Source organism: Lissotriton vulgaris, chromosome 5, assembly GCF_964263255.1.
Source record: "Lissotriton vulgaris chromosome 5, aLisVul1.2, whole genome shotgun sequence".
Classification (NCBI taxonomy): Eukaryota; Metazoa; Chordata; class Amphibia; order Caudata; family Salamandridae; genus Lissotriton; species Lissotriton vulgaris.
Genome location: NC_141693.1, coordinates 137,379,773 through 137,402,286, shown reverse-complemented (window position 1 = coordinate 137,402,286; position 22,514 = coordinate 137,379,773). Strand labels below are relative to the sequence as shown.

The following is a 22,514-nucleotide window of genomic DNA, read 5'->3' as shown; positions in this document are numbered from 1 at the left end:
GTTGCAATGGGTTTTCACAAGCACCAGACTCTGCCCCAGATTTACTTAATCATGTAAAACAGGGGCAGCGCAACAACCTTACGCCTCCCGAGAGCAGGCGTAAGGAGGAGAAATATTTTAATTTCTCCTAGTTTTTTCTTCTTTCTATGTGTTCTGCATTCTGCAGCACACATAGAAAGAGGAAAACGTCCATTCCTGCACAAAAGTAATCCTGCCTGCAACGGAGGCACCCTTACACCTACGTTGGCGCTAGGTAGAAAATTGTGCACCAGCATATGGGAAAAGGACAGGAATGCACCGTATTTCATAAATACGGTGCATCCCCACCCTTTCACTTTGGTGTAGGGCAGAGCAGCAAGAAGACTTGTGGCGCTGCCCTGAGCCAATTCCTCATAAATGAGGTCTACAATTTCTCACAAGTGCCTTTTGATGTGGATTAGGAAAGGCCATCAAATGTGTCTGCTATTTTTGGGTTTAATTTGTGTGATGTTGGTAGAGACAACGTTTTAGTTTAACCACCATTCCCGTTGATTTGTGTGAAGGTAAATTGCATTTGATCTTAGATGCTTATAGTGATTTATGTGTACAGATGTGTATGAATGGGTATGCTGAATGGCTTTCCCATTTTCGTTCGGTGAAAGAGGTGATTGGTTGCTTACCAGATTGAAGTGCTCTCTAGCTGTTCATTATGAATCAGGTAGGTAATTATGACATGATGTTGTGCTGATTAGGCTGTGGTATATTTATACTAGATTTAGTTATTATGTGTGTTGGGGTGTATGAGGATTCCCATTTTAGGTGAATCTAATACGATGATTTAAGACAATATCTTTGAACAGAGGATGCTGTTGTAACTCACATGAATGGCATATTGAACGTGTGCTGGATCTATGCGATGAGGACTGTTTATGATGAAGTGGTTATAAGGATGTTTAGAGTGTCTTAGACTATGCCGACTTATATATCCTAAATTCTAGCTATTCTGTAAACTAGAGCTGGTGTATAGCAAGTTTCCTTAAGGATGACACATCTGTCTTGAAACAAAGAGTGGAATTCGAATCAGTGTGTATCTCTACAATGTTAGCATTTTTAATTAGAAGAGTAAAATAATAATTTAGATCTGGCATGGTAGAGTTAATGGTATAGGTATTTAATACTGTCCAACATAGACTATTTGCAAGAAAATCTTATCTGCCCTAGTTGTGTGTGAGAATGACTGCATGAGACCGAGTAGCATGATCCCAAGGGATTACGGGCCGGCCTCTGACTCGCTGGCGGGCTCCTTGAGCCTGTCGGAAGCCAGCTGGAATGACCGGCTGGTTTAATTTCCGACCGCCAGCATTGTAACGCGGGGGTCGGACATTAAATTGAGATGCGGACCAGAAAGGCTCCGACTGATGGTTGTAGCCTTTCTGGGCTGCATCGTAATCGGCCCCTATGTGCTTTGATTTCTGTGTATAGGCGTATTGATGGGAGGGATGTGGTGTTCAGCACAGTATCTGGGTGATTCACTTAAGGTGGCTTCGAAATGGAGTTTATTTTGATGTCTTTATAAAGCCGAAGTTTGACATCTAGGAGCTTAATTATTATTTTTGTGTGCAATGCAGTGCAGCGGCCAAAGCGCACAGCCGTATTTATTGAAGATGGCCTCCTGCTGCTCCGACCCCCTTTGCAGGTGCACAAACAGGCTGCCTAGCGCCACACCCAACCGTTGCAGAGGTGGGTGTATAGCTGTATAGCATTCGACTTGCTCTAGTAGCATGCCCTTGTTGTAGCACAAAATGTCCTATGTTTCAGCAAATTCTTAAACTTTCCGCACATTGTACGTGTGATGTGTAGTGCATCACACATATAATGTGCAGAATGGCTGTAAAAATAATATGAAAATATTTCTACTTGTTATCATCAGCTTCACCGACCAGTTCTGCTTGAACTCAAAGCCTGGTCCGGCTATCTTAGTAGAGGGAGCATTGCGTCAACACCTGTGGGTGTGAGCGCTGATCTGCCAAAGTGACGCTCAAGTAACACCCCCTTGATGCAAAGTGGTGGGGAGCAATATTTGTGCTGGGAAAAGGGCATATTTCCACTGTAAAGTACCTTTAGGGCTGGAAGTAAATACCCTTGCAAGAGTGTGCACTGCCGCATCCCTTTGTGCTGGCGTGAACCCTTATTAAACCTGGTCCCCCTGGTGTGGCCTGCTGAGTCAGGGGAGCCAGTCACAAACGGTGCGACTCCCAGCACTTCAAGCCTGTATCCCAAAGCTTCGTGTGCCAAGCACGTGGAGCTTTAACTATTCATGACAGAAAACTGTGCCACGGTCTGAGTAAATCAGTCCTCTGTGTGACCATCTCCCTGTCCGTGTTCTAGCACCAAGTATTCCCCGTTCCCTGAGATAACATATTCAGTTTCAATCTGCCCCTTATGCATCTTCCAGTTCTAGAGGCGGCATGCTGAGCATCCCTCTGCCATCCCACTCGTTATCCAATCACAAACCCTGTATGCTCTGTACTCATGCACTGCCCTTTGCATCCTCCAACTCTTTAAAATCACAGGCGCTGCTTCCATGAGCTCATTTCAGAGTGATCCCAGATGGAAGGTTCCGTGTAGTGTCAATCCCAGCCAGCCTTATCTAAGTAACAGATGTTTCATGCATTTTTGCAATGGTATCAGGGTCTTTTTCTTTCATATTTCCTGAGTTCCAAAACTTTTTACAAACTTTTTACAACAGTGCTAACTTTCTGTGATCTTGACCGAGATATGCTATGCCCTGCATATCATTTTTCTTTTGCGTCTTCCCCATATTAAAGGGTGGATTCAGCATCATGGAAGAAATGTGTGTGAACTACGTCCACTATTATCCCCAGACCAGACTGGAGCTTTGCAAGAGCGCAGTGGACCTCGGCTACCTGCAGAAGTATTTTCATCTTGTGAACCGGTGAGTCATGGGCTGACAAGGCTCTGTGTGGGAGCTCAACTCAGAACTATCACGTGGAAACTGTCATGAACTATACATCTGAATCATTTGACGCGCTATGGAGTCACAGCAGCAGTAGAAAATAGCTTACATTGTGGCCAAACCGATAATACCGTCCGCTTGTCATCTGCTTACGGGTTCAGCTTTTTGGGCAGAACTTGACCGCTGACAACTGCATGACTTCCACACCACCATTCTTAACTTCTCTCACCAAATGAAATAGAAAGTGGCCAGTCTGCCTCACAAGTAGGAGTCAAATTCAGATTGCTAAATAGCACCTGAAGCTTCATTAACCCCTCCCATGCTGGTGACGAACCCCAGCCATCACGCTCCGCAGTGCTCGAGTGCGGATGACGGCTGGGGTTCGTCACGGCCCCGCCCTGTTCTTTTGTTTACCACACAGCGGAAAAATCGCGGCCGCACGGAAGGGGTTAAAATGTTTCTAGGTAAAAAGGAACTGCGCCTTCATAGGCAAGGCAAATCCACCCTGCGATGGCTCATTAGCACTGCCACTCAGTAGGGCATGGGAGCATATTTACAAGAAATAATGCTGCTAAGAACTGCAAGCCAGCTTGCTGATCAGAGCTTTGTCATTAGGAAAGTGCAGGGATGCATTGTATTTACAGGGGTACATACTATCCATCCCTGTGCTGTCCTCTGCGCTGGAGCACAGTTGGCTGCCTAACGCCAACGTAGGCGCCCTTGCACCAGGGTGCCTGTGTTGCATCTGTGATTGTGTTTGTGCAGAAAGGGACTCCTTCCTGTGCAAAAACAATCATTAATGGCATTTTCCTCCTTCTATGTGTGCTGCAGAGCAAAAAACGAGGGGAAATTAAGGTATTTCTCCTTGTTGCGTCACTTTAATCCCTCCCCTGGGAAGACATAAGAATCTGACTCATTCCAGGTTTATGAAACCCTCTAAATATGGGAATCCATTGGTGTTGTGTGGAAACACCCATGGAACGCTCCGTTCACGCAGAGTAGTACATGAAAGGGGGCCATATTTACAAGGCAATGTGAAGCCACGCAGGGTGGCTTTGCGTGGCCTTGTGAAAATGGCTCAGCACTGTGTACCATCATCAAAAAAAAGTGACATTCCCGTGGCCCAGGGGCTTTGTAAATATGCCCCCAAGTTTCAAGAAAAGTCCGGTCAGCAATATGATGTTTTAGATGGCGGATCACACATCCCAGCACTTGCATGTGGGCTTTGGGTTGCATTGTTCCTGCAGACGGACACTTTACCACCTGCACTGCAGTGCCTAATGGAATAGAGCTACAGTTGCAGGTGGGAAAATGCCTGTCAGCAGGTTGGGAAGGGCAGCAGGAGTACGGGGTGGCACACCCCATTAAAAAAAACCCAAAGAAAACAGCAATAACTTTGGACAAACACCGCCATCCAGAGTGAGGCAGTGGTTGTCATGCTGTGCAATGTCCGCAAATCCCTGGCACCATGCCTCATGTCAAGTTCTACCTTCCCTCATCTCATCATCTTCCTCAGCTGCTTACTCTTCTGTCTAGAAGGTTCTGCTCTTCCTCTCTCTGTGCTCATTCCTCCACTTTACCCTGTCCCCTACCCTACAAACATTGGCTCTCTCACCTCACGCGAACTGTCCTTTGCAATCCAGTGTGTTAGGTAAGATTCCTGGCCAAACACAATTTTACTGCTAGTTACTCAATCAGATAGTCAGGATGTGTACTTCAATGGTACTTGAGCTACAGATTTTTTAAAAAATGTACTAGATTTTTCTTAGGATGAAAAAAGTGTACATTGAAAAACCATGTGAGCCATGTTGACTCTGTTTAAGAAAGTGTTGATGTCATAACAAGGAAAATTCATTTTTATGCAAAAAGCAAGCAATAACTCCCAATCCTTAGAGTATAGACAATGCTATGTCTCAAGTAAACACAATGGTTACCACAGCCAAGGGGCATATTTACAAGGTGATTGCACTTCAGGAACGTCTTTTTTACCAAGGTTCCTGTGGCGCAATGCCCTGCTCCATATTTACAAAGTGGCGTTATGCCGCTTCGTAAATATGGTACCCTTTCACTCAGTTTTCTGCGTGAAAGTGGTGTGCAATGGGTATTCCATATATGCGCTTTTACTGGATAATTTTACAGTTTGTAATTGAGGATAATTAGATAATACTGAAGGAGCACACCACAACTACTGTTGGCGCATGCTTCCGTGTGCTAAGTCTTTTCCGAAGAGTATGCCCTTTCTTACCTTTAAACACTCGAAGAACTCTTATCCAGGCACTGGTGCTAAGCCGCCTGGACTACTACAATGCTTTACTGATTTCAGTTAATGAAACCTCCTTAAATTGTTTGCAAGTAGTCCAGAACACTGCGGCTCGTTTGGTGTCCAATGCCTCTCCCCGAACGGCCTCCATCCCTCTTCTGCAACAATTACATTGGCTTCAGGGACCAAATCTTTACTTCAAACTCCACGCTATAAAAAATTCGCCTGGGGGGTAAAGCTCTCTCCCACCTAGCCCTTCTTATTGGAACTAACTTCCAATTCACTTGCGACAATGCCCAGCTCATTTACAGTTCAGAAGGCTTCTAAAAACCTCATTGTTCGGAACTGCTCCTTTTCTGCTGCTGGCTGTAGCAACCCTATAGCGCGGAGATACCTCTGGCGGGGTGATTTGGGCGATTTATAAATTAATAAATATCAAATATCAAATACTGCATGTTTTACCCTACTCCCACCTGCATAACTGTTCATTTTGCATTTTTTACCTGTACAAATTTCGTAATATGTCATCTGGTGGGGTAAAAAAGCCAAATCTGAGTAGTAATTTTGCATACGTTATAGTCCTTATTTCCGCATTGACTCTTGTTGGCACCTAATCATGATTACTGGTTTGATCAGACTGAGTGAGTAAGAAGAAATAAGCTGTTTTGAATTTCTTCTTTAACAGGTTCAATGACGAAGAGATATGTACGTGCCCCCAGACCTCCATCCCGGAGCAGTTCTCCTCTGTCCCCTGGAATTCATTCAGCAAAGAAGTGCTGAAATCTCTCTATAACTTTGCACCCATCTCTATGCATTGCAACATGTCTTCAGCTGTCAGGTTCCCGGTAAGTCTGGCATGAAATTATGCAAATGTTGGTACAGGTGTTAGTTCTACAGCACCCTTCAATCCTGATCATAGCATGGAATTAGCTTAGTGCACCATGGGAGGGTCTTTGACTATGGTGACCATTGGAAGCAAATTTCCTCAGCTCCCTCCTTTGTTAGAGAGGGTTTTGACCCCCTCAGGTCATATCATATCATATCATATCTGGCAAACTTCATTTATGTTTGACTATTTCAGAGCGGACATGTGTCAAGTGCCATTGTTTTTATGCTTCAACTCACACCCGCTCCTGTTAAAGAAAGTACTTTAGGAATTCACATCCTCTCCCAGGACACAGGGATATATTTCTGCTTCAGTCATAACTGCACTGCTTTACCTAACATTGACAATGTCTGGTAACATCAGTTACATCCATTCACAGTAGTGGTATATTGGATGACCTCTTGCACTTAAATGCTGGCCTTCATTATCCGATAACCTATGGAGTCTAAATAGCACTTCTATGAATTCTGGAGCTACATGTGACTCCAGCTTCTTTTCAAATGTCAGCATCTTTTAAATATTACATATAAAGGGCTATGAATTTGCACATATTCAAGTCAAAAAGTATTAAGATGGGAAAACCCAAGATCATATGAGAACGTTTGTTGTACATAGTACACAAAGCAATTGCCAAATATCAGAACAAGCACACAGTTAGGTTTGACACCCACACTCAATGTAATTGAGACAGAAAACAGTGATTGAGACTGGTGAGACTCATTTACTCATTATTGTTAAAACTTGATTCCCATTTTAGGAAAATGCATGGAAACACACTCAAAGCAACTGTTAGACCTTGCTGGTCTAGATGCTTTGGGCACTTTGCCACTGCTCTTCTGTGCCAAAGTTCATGTGCTCCCTCTGTAAATTGTTGTGGATTGGTGTTTCCATAATTTGCTTATTTGATTTACAGTTAAGACCCTAGTACCATGCACTGTGTGTGCCCAGGGCCTGTAAACCAAATGCTACTAGTGGGATTGCTGCACTGATTGTGCCAATCACTCAAGCAGAAGGAAATGTAACTCAGACCTGCCACTGCAGTGTCTGTGTGCAGCTTGGTACTGCCATGTCAACTTGTCAAGTGCACCCACTTGCCTGGCCCAAACCACACCTTTTCTTACATGTGAGTCACCCCTAAGGTAGGTAGGCCCAAGGTACCCCTGTGGGCAGGGTGAAGTGTATGTGAAAGGTAGGACATGCCCTGGTGTGTGTGGCATGTCCTGATAGAGAAATACTGCCAATTTTGTTTTCACTATTAAAAGGCTGTCTGTTTTACAGGATAGAATGGGAGTTTATTTATAACATCTTACGAATATAACTACCCATTGGGACAAGATGGGAAAGTAAAGTTTGATATGCCTGAACTCATAATGTTAAGATGCATCTTTTAGTGAGGGTGATTTCCACATTCTGGGTTTGAAAATACCACTTTTAGAAAGTAGGCATTTTCTTGCTTTACCATCAAATGTGCCTCTGCTAGGTTGTGTATTGACTGTCTGGCTGTGGAGCGACAGTGGCTGGGGATGAGCATTCTTTTCAGACAGCCACTTCAGGGGGTTAGGTGTGCCTTTCCAGTGTGAGTCCGGGTTGAGCTGAATGTAACTGGGCTGCATTCAGAGTAGGGGGAGAAGATTTCTTTCACACCTGAATGGGTCTGGTCTTCCTCAGACAATGCTGTCTCCACCTCCTGTCAGGAAGCTGCACCACAGAGGACAGAACTGGTTTTGGCTGGGCAGAGAGCTTCTCTGCAACAGAGAACAAAGGATCGTGTATTATAAAAAGAGGGGCCCAGAACCCAGACTTTTAGATCACTTCTGGAAATCAAGAGGAACCTTTGCTAAAGAGAAGAGCTAGAGAAACATCGGTGGAGTGCTGCCCCTATGCTGTTTGCTGTCTGGGGTTGGCCTGCAGTGGCTGTTTCTGTCAGGGAAAGGACAAGGACTTTGTTGTGTGCTGTGTCCCCTGCTTGAGGAAGATCTCCAAGTAATATTGCTTGCCTCATGTTCTGAAGTCTAAAGGACACAAAGACGTCACCGCCAACTCCCCTAACGTGTTCTCATTTACTCACTTTGCTAATCCTGACACCACCTGAACATCGCCGATCAGCTGACTACTTGCTGAATTGGTAAAACGCTCGTTTCTCCGCCGCCATTGACACGAGCGAGGAGCCCAGAGACACGCCCATCTCTCGTGGCCACGCCCCTCCTACGCCTAAGCTCCTACTATAAAACGATGAATACTTGCCGGAAGCGCAGCGGACGTGCGCAGCGGGCGCGACGATGGCGCGCCGAAGCCGCGCCAAAGGGGTGCCAGTCTGCGCCAGTCCGCGCCGGACCCGCGCCCAGGGCCCAAACTCCAAGCCTGCCTCCACACCCTCTTAGTAAGTCTCTGAAATACTCCTCCTCCAACCTGACAGAGATTCGAAACACCATGCTCTGCCAGAACTGCCCACTTCTTAACCTAGACGCGCATTCCGACGTAATTCATAAAACCTGCCCTAAATGCTATCTGAAACCCATCCACCCCCTTACTCAGATACCCCTAACACCAAGGGCACCGCACAATGAGACCACGAGCATCAAGTGCGCTCTGGTGAATGCTAGATCTATGTGTAAACACAATGAAGAGGTGGCCGAATTAATATCGACACACAAACTGGATATTCTGTTCATAACAGAAACATGGGCCGACCTGGCCTCTGATCCCGATCTTGTTGCAGCCATTCCCGAGGACTATTACATTGTCAGACAAGACAGACCGACCGGAAAAAAAGGAGGCGGTCTCGCTATAATCCTACGGCAAAACCTAGCAGTAAAAACCGGCACTTCAATCACCATCCCTGCTGAAACATTATCTTTTTCTATTACGCTCTCCCACACCCAAGTGTTCAATGGAGTCCTGCTCTATCGTCCCCCAGCGGCCCGAACACCTTTTCTCCAATCTATTAGCACTCTACTAGAAACAGTGCCAGAAGTCTCTGACTTTACAATACTCGGAGATTTCAATTTTCATTTAGAAAATACATCAGACAAAGATACGCTGAGTCTGATTGAGGACCTTAAAGCCGTTGGCCTAGACCAGCTGGTCACCTCACCCACACACAAAGCAGGTCACATTCTCGACGGACTATTCACGAATAACCCAGCCATTACCCCCCCTACTGTAACTCCCATAGTATGGTCAGATCATGCCGTGGTGGTTTTTCACATCTGTGTTAAGAAACACAAAAATCAACCCTTTGCAAACAAGCAACAGAAGCTCAGTAGGGACTGGAAAAATATAGATATGAACACGCTAGCCGAGATTCTTGAAAATACTAAACCACCCATAGAATCAGACCCTCAACCAGCGGCAAACAACTATAACCAATGGCTAACAGATACCTTCAATCAAATAGCGCCTCTAAAAAGAGTGCGGTCAAATCGTACAACACCATCTGCCCCATGGTTCTCTGAACGACTACGAATAGAAAGACAGAAATGCCGCAATCTAGAAAGGCGATGGCGAGTCAAGTATGACAACAACGACAAAGAAAGGTACAAACTAGCGCTATCAAATTACAGAAAGACGCTAAGATTGGAAAAAAGTAAATACTTCTGTGAACAGATAGAAAAAGCACAGAATTCCAGCAAAAAATTATATCAGACAGTGGCCACACTAACAACGATACCAATAGCTAACACTAATGAAACCTCCCAAGACTTCTGTAATAAAATGGCCGACTTTTTCAGGACCAAGGTAACAGAAATCTTCGATAAATTTAATAACATCACAAATGAGGAACTGGCAGATAACACCAAGAATATAGAACTTACATCCTCATCTCTGACTGAATTTATCCCTCCATCACTGCTAGAAATAAAAGATCTTATCAAAACCACCATGTCAGGCTCCCCTCTTGACCCTTGCCCACCAACCATTATCAAATTAACATCCGATGTGGTAGCACCAATCCTGGAGAACATCTGCAGCACTATTTGTGACACAGGAAAATATCCCCAAAACTGGAAAACCGCTATAATAAAGCCACTTTTAAAGAAACCAACCCTTAACACCTTGGAATTAAAAAGCTATCGCCCTATAGCAGCCCTCCCCTACCCTTCAAAAATACTTGAAAAAGTCATAAATAAACAGCTGGCAAACTACATCGATCAAAACAACCTGTTAGATAACACCCAGTTCGGGTTCAGGAGTGGACATGGAACGGAGACGGCGCTCATTAAGGCCTCTGAAGAGATCAGACAGATCATGGACCAGGGCGGTTCAGCTGTACTGATCCTGCTGGATCTATCAGCGGTCTTTGACACGGTCGATCACAACATCTTGATCGACCGTGTCAAAGCCATGGGCATAAGGGGTAGGGCTGCGGAACTGCTGACCTCTTTCCTGGCCAATAGAGAACAGTCAGTGAAGATGGGGAACTTCTATTCACCATCGTTTGTACTGCCTTGCGGAGTCCCCCAGGGATCCTCGCTGAGTCCGACGCTTTTTAACATCTATGTGTCGGACTTGGCGAGGGTCATTAAAACCTATGGAATGGGAGTGACTTCGTACGCCGACGATACTCAGTTGGTACTCGCAGTACACAAGAATGGGATCGAAGTGGCAGCCAACTTTCAGACTGGGATGAGAGCCATTAGTCGCTGGATGGACAGTAATTGTCTAAAACTGAACACGGATAAGACCGAGGTGATGGTGTTTGGAGATCTAAAACCATCCTGGTCTCCGATCTGGTGGCCACCGGAAATGGGCAACCCACCCATCCCAGTCCCAAAGGTTAGAAACCTAGGAGTGTTGTTCGACAGCAAACTAAGTTTCACCAACCACGCAAATGCAGTAGTCTCCTCTGCCTTCTTTACGCTGCGGAAGGTGAAAAAGATACTACCCTACCTTCCATTATCGGCAGGGAAAACCCTGATGTCCTCCTTGGTGTTATCCAAGGTGGACTACTGCAATGGGCTTCTGCTGAATGCCCAGGAGCAGGTCTTTAAAAAGCTACAAATGGTGCAGAACGCCGCGGCGCGAATTCTGACCAAAACTCCCAAGTTCGCACCGATCTCATCAGTCATTTACCAACTGCACTGGCTCCCAGTAAAAAAGAGAACAAAATTCAAGGCTTTGTGTATCATATACAAGGCACTGAATAGCCAAGGACCCGACTTTTTTAGGGAATCACTGCAGCTGTATGCTCCCAAAAGAGCGCTAAGATCTGCCTCCTCCACATCACTATGCATTCAACGAGTGCGAACAGTCAACTGGGGAGATAGACGCTTCTTGGTGGCTGCCTCGAGGCTCTGGAACTCCCTGCCCCATCACATAAAAACCAGCCCCTCACTGTTGCTCTTCAGAAGGCAAGTGAAGACATGGCTGTTCACTCAATAATGCACAGGTAGTGCCTCTCTGTCTGCCCAGCGCCGAGACACCATTCGTGGTATTTGTTCGCGCTTTAGAAATTTATAAATAAATAAATAAATAAATAACTTCCTTGCTTGGAGTTCTGACCTGCTAAGAGGTGCCTGCTCCTCTTTTGAACCTCTGGAAGCTGTTTGCCGCTGAGAGCTGGAAAAGCAACGCAACAAGGAGAAGCATGAAGTATCCGTACCTGTTTCTGACCAATCGCTGAAGAAACCGACGCAGCACCTGCCTGTGGCTCCAGAAATCGCTGCATCAAGTGCACTGATCTTCGCAGGCCAAGATCACTGCATCGATTCAGATGCAGGCCCTGCTGTGCGACTGCAATGTGGACCACGGCAGAAGAAAATAACACCAGTGCCGTCGCCGCATCGAGAACCGATATATACCCGATCATCACGCATCGCATGTGGGTGCCATGCCAGCAAGAACACCAGGGCGGCAGTAAGAAATCGATGCATCACCTCCCAGCACAGTAAGAAACACAACGCTTCACCTCCACTTCAGTAAGGAACCGATGCATCCAGCTCCTGCGTGGTAGTAAGGCATCGACGCATCACCTCCCCTGAAGCAAAGAACGGACGCATCATCTTTCCTGAGTGTAAGGAACCGATGAATCACCTTCCCCGTGACAGTTTTTGTTGTGTGCGCGACGCATCCAAGGTACATTGTGTGAAAAGTGTTTCATGTGTAATTTGCTTTGAACAGAACAAGAACACTTTTTAAATTGTGAAAGTCATATTTTTAATAATGGAATCTGGATTTTTGTCGTTTTGGTTTTGTTTGGTTTAGATAAAGATTACGGGGCATATTTACAATAAGTGGCGCTTCCCTGCATATCGATTCAGAAAAGGGGGTGGTGATGAACAGAGTGTCTGAATTAAGCAGACCACTCTTACCCAGTCCACATATCATGGCTTGATCCATCACCGTTTTTTAGCTCACTGCACCATCCCAGCTCAGAACTTGGCTATATGCAAATTAGTCTGACCCTGGCCCAGTGCATCACGGGAACAGGGCAGACCAAACTACCAAGCCAATTCTTATACTGGGAAGGAAACAAGCTACCGGGGACCGGTTTCTGGCATTTCAGCCGTCTTCGGCCCGGCTTGCTTGAATCCTGATGGTGCAATGAGCTAGGGACTCACATCTGAGTATACCCTTCCACGCTTATGGTGGACAAAAATGATTCAGAAAAGGGGGTGGTGATGAACAGAGTGTCCGAATTAAGCGGACCACTCTTACCCAGTCCAAAGATCAGGGCTTGATCCATCACCGTTTTTTAGCTCACTGCACCTTCCCAGCTCAGAACTTGGCTATATGCAAATTAGTCTGACCCTGGCCCAGTGCATCATGGGAACAGGGCAGACCAAACTACCAAGCCAATTCTTATACTGGGAAGGAAACAAGCTACCGGGGACCGGTTTCTGGCATTTAAGCCGTCTTCGGCCCGGCTTGCTTGAATCCTGATGGTGCAATGAGCTAGGGACTCACATCTGAGTATACCCTTCCACGCTTATGGTGGACAAAAATGATTCAGAAAAGGGGGTGGTGATGAACAGAGTGTCTGAATTAAGCAGACCACTCTTACCCAGTCCAAAGATCAGGGCTTGATCCATCACCGTTTTTTAGCTGACTGCACCATCCCAGCTCAGAACTTGGCTATATGCAAATTAGTCTGACCCTGGCCCAGTGCATCACGGGAACAGGGCAGACCAAACTACCAGCCAATTCTTATACTGGGAAGGAAACAAGCTACCGGGGACCGGTTTATGGCATTTCAGCCGTCTTCGGCCCGGCTTGCTTGAATCCTGATGGTGCAATGAGCTAGGGACTCACATCTGAGTATACCCTTCCACGCTTATGGTGGACAAAAATGATTCAGAAAAGGGGGTGGTGATGAACAGAGTGTCTGAATTAAGCAGACCACTCTTACCTAGTCCAAAGATCAGGGCTTGATCCATCACCGTTTTTTAGCTCACTGCACCATCCCAGCTCAGAACTTGGCTATATGCAAATTAGTCTGACCCTGGCCCAGTGCATCATGGGAACAGGGCAGACCAAACTACCAAGCCAATTCTTATACTGGGAAGGAAACAAGCTACCGGGGACCGGTTTCTGGCATTTCAGCCGTCTTCGGCCCGGCTTGCTTGAATCCTGATGGTGCAATGAGCTAGGGACTCACATCTGAGTATACCCTTCCACGCTTATGGTGGACAAAAATGATTCAGAAAAGGGGGTGGTGATGAACAGAGTGTCTGAATTAAGCAGACCACTCTTACCCAGTCCAAAGATCAGGGCTTGATCCATCACCGTTTTTTAGCTCACTGCACCATCCCAGCTCAGAACTTGGCTATATGCAAATTATTCTGACCCTGGCCCAGTGCATCATGGGAACAGGGCAGACCAAACTACCAAGCCAATTCTTATACTGGGAAGGAAACAAGCTACCGGGGACCGGTTTCTGGCATTTCAGCCGTCTTCGGCCCGGCTTGCTTGAATCCTGATGGTGCAATGAGCTAGGGACTCACATCTGAGTATACCCTTCCACGCTTATGGTGGACAAAAATGATTCAGAAAAGGGGGTGGTGATGAACAGAGTGTCTGAATTAAGCAGACCACTCTTACCCAGTCCAAAGATCAGGGCTTGATCCATCACCGTTTTTTAGCTCACTGCAACATCCCAGCTCAGAACTTGGCTATATGCAAATTAGTCTGACCCTGGCCCAGTGCATCATGGGAACAGGGCAGACCAAACTACCAAGCCAATTCTTATACTGGGAAGGAAACATGCTACCGGGAACCGGTTTCTGGCATTTCAGCCGTCTTCGGCCCGGTTTGCTTGAATCCTGATGGTGCAATGAGCTAGGGACTCACATCTGAGTATACCCTTCCATGCTTATGGTGGACAAAAATGATTCAGAAAAGGGGGTGGTGATGAACAGAGTGTCTGAATTAAGCAGACCACTCTTACCCAGTCCAAAGATCAGGGCTTGATCCATCACCGTTTTTTAGCTGACTGCACCATCCCAGCTCAGAACTTGGCTATATGCAAATTAGCCTGACCCTGGCCCAGTGCATCATGGGAATAGGGCAGACCAAACTACCAAGCCAATTCTTATACTGGAAAGGAAACAAGCTACCGGGGACCGGTTTCTGGCATTTCAGCCGTCTTCGGCCCGGCTTGCTTGAATCCTGATGGTGCAATGAGCTAGGGACTCACATCTGAGTATACCCTTCCACGCTTATGGTGGACAAAAATGATTCAGAAAAGGGGGTGGTGATGAACAGAGTGTCTGAATTAAGCAGACCACTCTTATCCCAGTCCAAAGATCAGGGCTTGATCATCACCATTTTTTAGCTCACTGCACCATCCCAGCTCAGAACTTGGCTATATGCAAATTAGTCTGACCCTGGCCCAGTGCATCATGGGAACAGGGCAGACCAAACTACCAAGCCAATTCTTATACTGGGAAGGAAACAAGCTACCGGGGACCGGTTTCTGGCCTTTCAGCCGGATCACTGACAGAATTTCGACCTCATAAATATCGACCTACAAGAATATCGAGTCAACAATATCGAGGGCAAAAATATCGACATCCTATCTACAACATGGTAAGTACAAAAATATCGAAAAAATAATATAGATGTAAAAAATATCGATGTTAAAAATATCGATTTTTTTTCTTTTAATATATAAATGTAAAATTAAGTATATAACACTAATAAATAAAATATACATATCTAAAAGTATCTAATAATGTTTAAAATTAATAAATAATACATATATATTAATAATACATTAATTAAATATATACAGTAAATATATAATATATATGTACTGAACAATAGGTATTAATAATTATTTTACTAATTTATAAATTAATAAAATATATTCTAAATTACTAATACATTTATAAACATAAAACAATAACATAAATAAAATGTAAGTAATATATAAAATAAAATAAACATTTAATTTTTTTACAATCACTTATATAAAACGTTGGATAGCGTAAGGGTAAAAATTACTATTCCTTCTCCAGAGAGTGCAACAGTAGGGAAAGCGTTTGATAGCGTAGGGGTAAAATTACTATTCCCACTCCAGAGAGTGCAACAGTAGGGAAAGCGTTGGATAGCGTAGGAGTAAAAATTACTATTCCCACTCCAGAGAGTGCAACAGTAGAGAAAGCGTTGGATAGCGTAGGGGTAAAAATTACTATTCCCACTCCAGAGAGTGCAACAGTAGGGAAAGCGTTGGATTGCGTAGGGGTACAAATTACTATTCCCACTCCAGAGAGTGCAACAGTAGGGAAAGCGTTGGATAGCGTACGGGTAAAAATTACTATTCTCACTCCAGAGAGTGCAACAGTAGGGAAAGCGTTGGATAGCGTAGGGGTAAAAATTACTATTCCCACTCCAGAGAGTGCAACAGTAGGGAAAGCGTTGGATAGCGTAGGGGTAAAAATTACTATTCCCACTCCAGAGAGTGCAACAGTAGGGAAAGCGTTGGATAGCGTAGGAGTAAAAATTACTATTCCCACTCCAGAGAGTGCAACAGTAGGGAAAGCATTGGATAGCGTAGGGGTAAAAATTACTATTCCCACTCCAGAGAGTGCAACAGTAGGGAAAACGTTGGATAGCGTAGGGGTAAAAATTACTATTCCCACTCCAGAGAGTGCAACAGTAGGGAAAACGTTGGATAGCGTAGGTGTAAAAATTACTATTCCCACTCCAGAGAGTGCAACAGTAGGGAAAGCGTTGGATAGCGTAGGGGTAAAAATTACTATTCCCACTCCAAAGAGTGCAACAGTAGGGAAAGCATTGGATAGCGTAGGGGTAAAAATTACTATTCCCACTCCAGAGAGTGCAACAGTAGGGAAAGCATTGGATAGCGTAGGGGTAAAAATTACTACTCCCACTCCAGAGAGTGCAACAGTAGGGAAAGCGTTGGATAGCGTAGGGGTAAAAATTACTATTCCCACTCCAGAGAGTGCAACAGTAGGGAAATCGTTGGATAGCGTAGGGGTAAAAATTACTATTCCCACTCCAGAGAGTGCAACAGTAGGGAAAGCATTGGATAGCGTAGGGGTAAAAATTACTATTCCCACTCAAGAGAGTGCAACAGTAGGGAAAGCGTTGGATAGCGTAGGGGTAAAAAATACTATTCCAACTCCAGAGAGTGCAACAGTAGGGAAAGTGTTGGATAGTATAAGGGTTAAAATAACATACTTATAAATAAACGATTTTTGTAATTATAAAAAAATAAACTATTAAATAAATATAAACCATATACAATACCTATACTTAATTATAAAACACATGCTTAGCAAAATATATTTTACCTAAAATAATTTTAAAATAATACCATTTCATAATATTTTATTACCAATTAATAATTAAATAACAATTATATTATTAACAATACAATTAGTTTTAATACATTATTAATTAATTAAATTTACTTTACTTCCCACCATATTTCCCTATAAAACCACTACCCACAACATAACACATTTATCCATTTATGAATTAATGAAAAATAATTAGCAAATAATTAAAATTAATTAACTATTAGTTAAATTTAATTACCAATTAATTAAATTTATTTTATAATTCCTACTAAATATTAAATAATTAACCATAATTAAATTACTCCCCACCCTATTCCCCTATAAACCCACATCCCGCTACAGAAAATATATATCAATTAATCAATTAAGTTTTTTTTCTCCAATTAATTAATAATAATTAGCAATTAATTATAATTAATTAATTAATCCTACTAATTATTAATCAACTTACCATAATTAAATTACTTCCCACCCTATTCCCCTATAAACCCACAACCCGCTACAGAACATATATATCAATTAATAAATTGATTATAATTATTTTCAAATAATTACCAATTAATTATAATGTATTAATAAATCCACTAATTAATAATCAATTTACCATAATTAAATTACTTCCCACCCTATTCCCCTATAAACCCACAACCCGCTCCGGTACTAAAACATAAAATTTTCTTATAAATTAATTTATTATTATATAAAATTAATACACATATAATAGTAATTATTTTAAATACTTAAGTTAAACATATAACACATACATAATAAAAAACTATAAAATAATACAAATATCGATATTAGTGTCATCGAAATTAGTAACATCGATATATATGCTATCGATATTACTAACTTCGATATTACTTACATCGATATTAAGAATTTCGATATTACTTACCTTGGGTCGATATTCTGTCCTACGATATTCTTGACTTCGATATTATGCTCCTTCGATATTTCAGACTCGATATTATGGTAGGTCGATATTTCCTACTCGATATTTTGACTGTGTACCTTTCAGCCGTCTTCGGCCCGGCTTGCTTGAATCCTGATGGTGCAATGAGCTAGGGACTCACATCTGAGTATACCCTTCCACGCTTATGGTGGACAAAAATGATTCAGAAAAGGGGATGGTGATGAACAGAGTGTCTGAATTAAGCAGACCACTCTTATCCCAGTCCAAAGATCAGGGCTTGATCCATCACCGTTTTTTAGCTGACTGCACCATCCCAGCTCAGAACTTGGCTATATGCAAATTAGTCTGACCCTGGCCCAGTGCATCATGGGAACAGGGCAGACCAAACTACCAAGCCAATTCTTATACTGGGAAGGAAACAAGCTACCGGGGACCGGTTTCTGGCATTTCAGCCGTCTTCGGCCCGGCTTGCTTGAATCCTGATGGTGCAATGAGCTAGGGACTCACATCTGAGTATGCCCTTCCACGCTTATGGTGGACAAAAATGATTCAGAAAAGGGGGTGGTGATGAACAGAGTGTTTGAATTAGGCAGACCACTCTTGCCCAGTCCAAAGATCAGGGCTTGATCCATCACCGTTTTTTAGCTCACTGCACCATCCCAGCTCAGAACTTGGCTATATGCAAATTAGTCTGACCCTGGCCCAGTGCATCATGGGAACAGGGCAGACCAAACTACCAAGCCAATTCTTATACTGGGAAGGAAACAAGCTACCGGGGACCGTGTTTCTGGCATTTCAGCCGTCTTCGGCCCGGCTTGCTTGAATCCTGATGGTGCAATGAGCTAGGGACTCACATCTGAGTATACCCTTCCACGCAGGGATGCGCCACTTATTGTGCGCCATGCCTCCGCCACCATGGATGCGCCGCATTTGCAATGCGGCGCACCATGGGGCAAAAACGGCACAGATGCGTCACGCATCAATGCCGTAAAAGTGGCGCATTGCTGGAGTTGCGTCGCAAGCGCGACCCAGCTCCAGCAATGCTCTGCGGGGCCCTATCTTGTTAATGCTGCGTCAATCCATACGCCTGCTTCAAGCAGGCACAGGGTTTTGACGCAGCAGGGTCCTCAAAGTGACTGAGTGAAATCTTGTAGATTTCACTCAGGCACTTTTAGGAGGCGTTCCTGCGCTGGAACGCCTCCCCTGCGCAGGAACGCCTCCTTCTGGCGCAGGGCTTTACAACGTGACGCATCTCCCAGATGCGAAACATTGTAAATACCTCGCACCATGGCGCATTTTTTGTGCCTCCGCTGCATCACAAAAGCGACGCAACGGCGGAGTAAAAGTGGCCCAAGGGGCTTGTAAATCTGCCCCTACCTATTTTTCTAAACTGGTGTGGTGTTCATTTGTAGTGTTTACACTGTATTACTGTATGTGTGCACAATTGCTTTGCACACTGCCTCTGCGATAAGCCTGTCTGCTCGTGCCAAGCTACCAAGGAGGTGAGCAGGGGTTATTTTAGAAGTGCATCCCCCTTACTCTGACTAGGAAAAAAAGTCCCTACTTGGATAATGGTGCAAAGCATTGCCAACTAGAGACCCCCATTTCTAAAAGCAACTTTTAGGGGTCTCATGAAAAATTAACAACAATATGAACTGCACCGCCTCAGCCTCTGTAGCTGCACGTGAGGTGTATGCAGGATTCTGATGTGATGAGACATACATAGATGGCAAAAAGAGAACAATGAGTAAATACGAGCCTAAGAAATTTAGTTGACAATAATGTGTTACGAAAAAGCTCTACCTGCGTCTTCTAACAAACGGTGATCTGTATGGCCTAAAGCTGAGTAGAAATGGCCTTCTTCATGATGTAAAAGGTCTATATATTCTCTTTAACAATCTAGGGCCATATTATCAAGGGGGTTTATCTCCCTTTTTGGGCTTTAAAAGCCAAGAAAGCGGAGATAAATGTATCTCCCTATTACCTAGCTGTCGCGACAGCTAGTAGGAAATAGCGACCATCTTTGGCCCACTTTGCATGTCAGTGATATTTATCAACTAATGACATGCAAAGTGGGCGTGCCAAGATGTTAGCAACTGGAAACAGTCGCTAACATCGCTATCTCCTATTACCAACTCTTAAAGATATTCGCGCTAAGCGCGAATATCTCCAAAAGCTAACACCTGCCCTGAGCAGTTCTTAGCCATGTTATCCAATGGGAGGTGGATAATATGGCTAAGAGCATTTGCTCGGTAATGCATGAATATCGCTGACTTGTCAGCGATATTCATGCATTTCGGCCAATTTTTATCGCTTAGGAGATAAACCTTGATAATATCAAGGCTCCTAAGTGATAAAAATCGCCGCAGCTCGGCGATAAACATATTGCCGCTAAGCCAACCTAGCGATAATTATCGTTAGTTGTTGGTAATATGCCCCCTAGCTCTTAATGTAGCGGTACCTTGATCTTTCTGCCCTCTTGGCTTCAGAATTTGTCTAAATATTTCAGGATAAATCCAAAAGAATGAGGTAACAATGATTGATTGGTATTGCATATTTACTAGAGTCAAAGAAGCTTTGATCCATACACTTAACTAAGATGACCACTTCCTACACGTCATCCTTATTATTTAAACTAGAAAAGGAAAACCCCCTCTGGGAAATTACTGTAACAATTGTATCAACCTTTCATATTAGCACAGTATATATATTTATGCATTTACCTGGAGAAAGAGTTTACCAAGTTATCTGTCTCTACTTCGTCTAATAAGTTGAAGTATGATACATATTCTGCATATTTTCTCTTCTAATTTTTTGAGCAAGTTAATGTTGATGCTGAAAGTGCTTAATGGAAATGGTTTATCTTGCCTGATAGAATAAGTGACAAAATGCAGATTGTCTGTTCATCAATTATCTTGAGCAATTTATCTTTAATGAACGCAGTATGCCTGTCATTTCCTTACTAAATTAATATAACAATTAGAGCCTCTCAAGATACATGAAGACTAAAACTCAGGTTGCAGTGAGGCATAATTAAGGGAAATGGTTCAAGATCACTTTATCTAACATGATAAAATAATAATGGAGGTTAGCATATTGAAAACAATGTATTTATTAAAGGCATGCATTCTTATACTTGATGTGACTTATAGAGAACATAACAAAGGTGATGTAGATAGCATAGCATTTACAATAAATGTCACTGTATAAAACATGTATTCCACAGTTGAATTCTAAACTAAAATTGTTTATTGGTGCAAGGTTAGACAGCTGTACAGCAAATTCAATCAATCAATCATAGTACTTGTAATGCGCGCTACTTACCCGTGAGGGTCCCAAGGGGCTGAGGGGAGGGGGGGTGCTGCTACTGCTCGAAGAGCCAGGTCTTGAGGAGTCTTCTGAAGGCGAGTAGGTCTTGGGTCTGTCGTATATGGGTAGGGAGAGTGTTCCAGGTCTTGGCGGTGAGATAGGAGAAGGATCTGCCGCCGGAGGTTGTTCGTTGGATGCGGGCGACAGCGGAGAGGGTGAGGCTGGCAGAGCGGAGCTGGCGGGTGGGGGTGTGAAAGTGGAGTCTACTGTTCAGGTAGGCTGGTCCGGCGTTGTGGAGTGCTTTGCGTGCGTGGGTGAGGAGCTTGAAGGTGATCCTCTTGTCGATGGGGAGCCAGTATAGGTTTCTCAGGTGGGGGTTGATGTGGCTGCGGCGGGGGACATTGCGATCAGTCGGGCGGAGGCGTCTTGGATGCGTTGTAGTCGTCGTAGGTGTTTGGCTGGTATTCCTGCATAGAAGGTTGGTTTTGGCGGTGTGTGGGTCCTTGGTGAGGATGAGCTGGGTGTCGTCAGCATAGGAGATGATGTTGAGGTCGTGATGGCGGGCCACTTGTGAGAGGGGGGCCATGTAGACGTTGAACAGTGTTGGGCTGAGGGATGAGCCCAGGGGGACGCCGCAGATGATGCTGGTGGCTTCGGATCGGAAGGATGGGAGGCGGACGCTCTGGTTCTGTCGGAGAGAAGGGACATGGTCCAGTCAAGAGCCTTCTCTTGGATTCTGGCTTCTAGGAGGCGTGTTTTTAGAGTGCGATGGCAGACCGTGTCGAAGGCAGCTAACAGGTCCCGGAGTATGAGGGCTGATATTTCGCAGTTGTCTAGTTGGCGCCTGATGTCGTCCGTGGTGGCGATGAGGGCTGTCTGGGTGCTGTGGTTTCGTCTGAATCCGGACTGGGACGGGTCCAAGATGTTGTTGTCTTCGGGGTGGCAGGCCAGTTGCATGTTGACGATTTTCTCGATGACCACGCGAGTGTTTACATCAACAAAATGGCGGTGACTACCTAGTCCCAGTAATTCTAACCTCCATAACCCTGCGATGCAGTGTACACCTTAGAGGCCTTTGTCGAGGGGCAGATTAGTGAGGATGAGACCCCAGATAAGAGTCATATGTTAGGCGACTGAGCATTCTTCCTGATTGCATGATACCACCTTAACAAGACTCAGCAGCACTCTCCATGTCCGACTGAGCATTCCAGCACCAGCAATCCTGCAACAACAGCGTGCAATATATCCAGACATGGAACAGAAGAAGAACATCTAAAACAGAAGTAGCTGATCTTCATCCCCTTAATTATTAGCAGTTGGCTGTGTTTGTGGTCCACCGGGTAACAGCAATTTCTTCTCTCTTCTTTGGGGCTAGGAACCAAGCAAATGTTTGTGCTTGGGTTTGTTATTCAATAAAATGG

The 22,514-nt window shown here is 44.3% G+C and overlaps 1 protein-coding gene across 1 annotated transcript in view; it reads left to right on the top strand.

The window, feature by feature from the left end:
* Positions 1 to 22,514, top strand: part of DBH (dopamine beta-hydroxylase) — a 391,011-nt gene that overhangs the window by 333,417 nt on the left and 35,080 nt on the right. The window contains exons 10-11 of the mRNA XM_086921073.1: positions 2,808 to 2,935; positions 5,902 to 6,061. Coding sequence (XP_086777199.1) covers positions 2,808 to 2,935; positions 5,902 to 6,061 — 288 coding nt within the window. The remainder of the gene's footprint in view (positions 1 to 2,807; positions 2,936 to 5,901; positions 6,062 to 22,514) is intronic.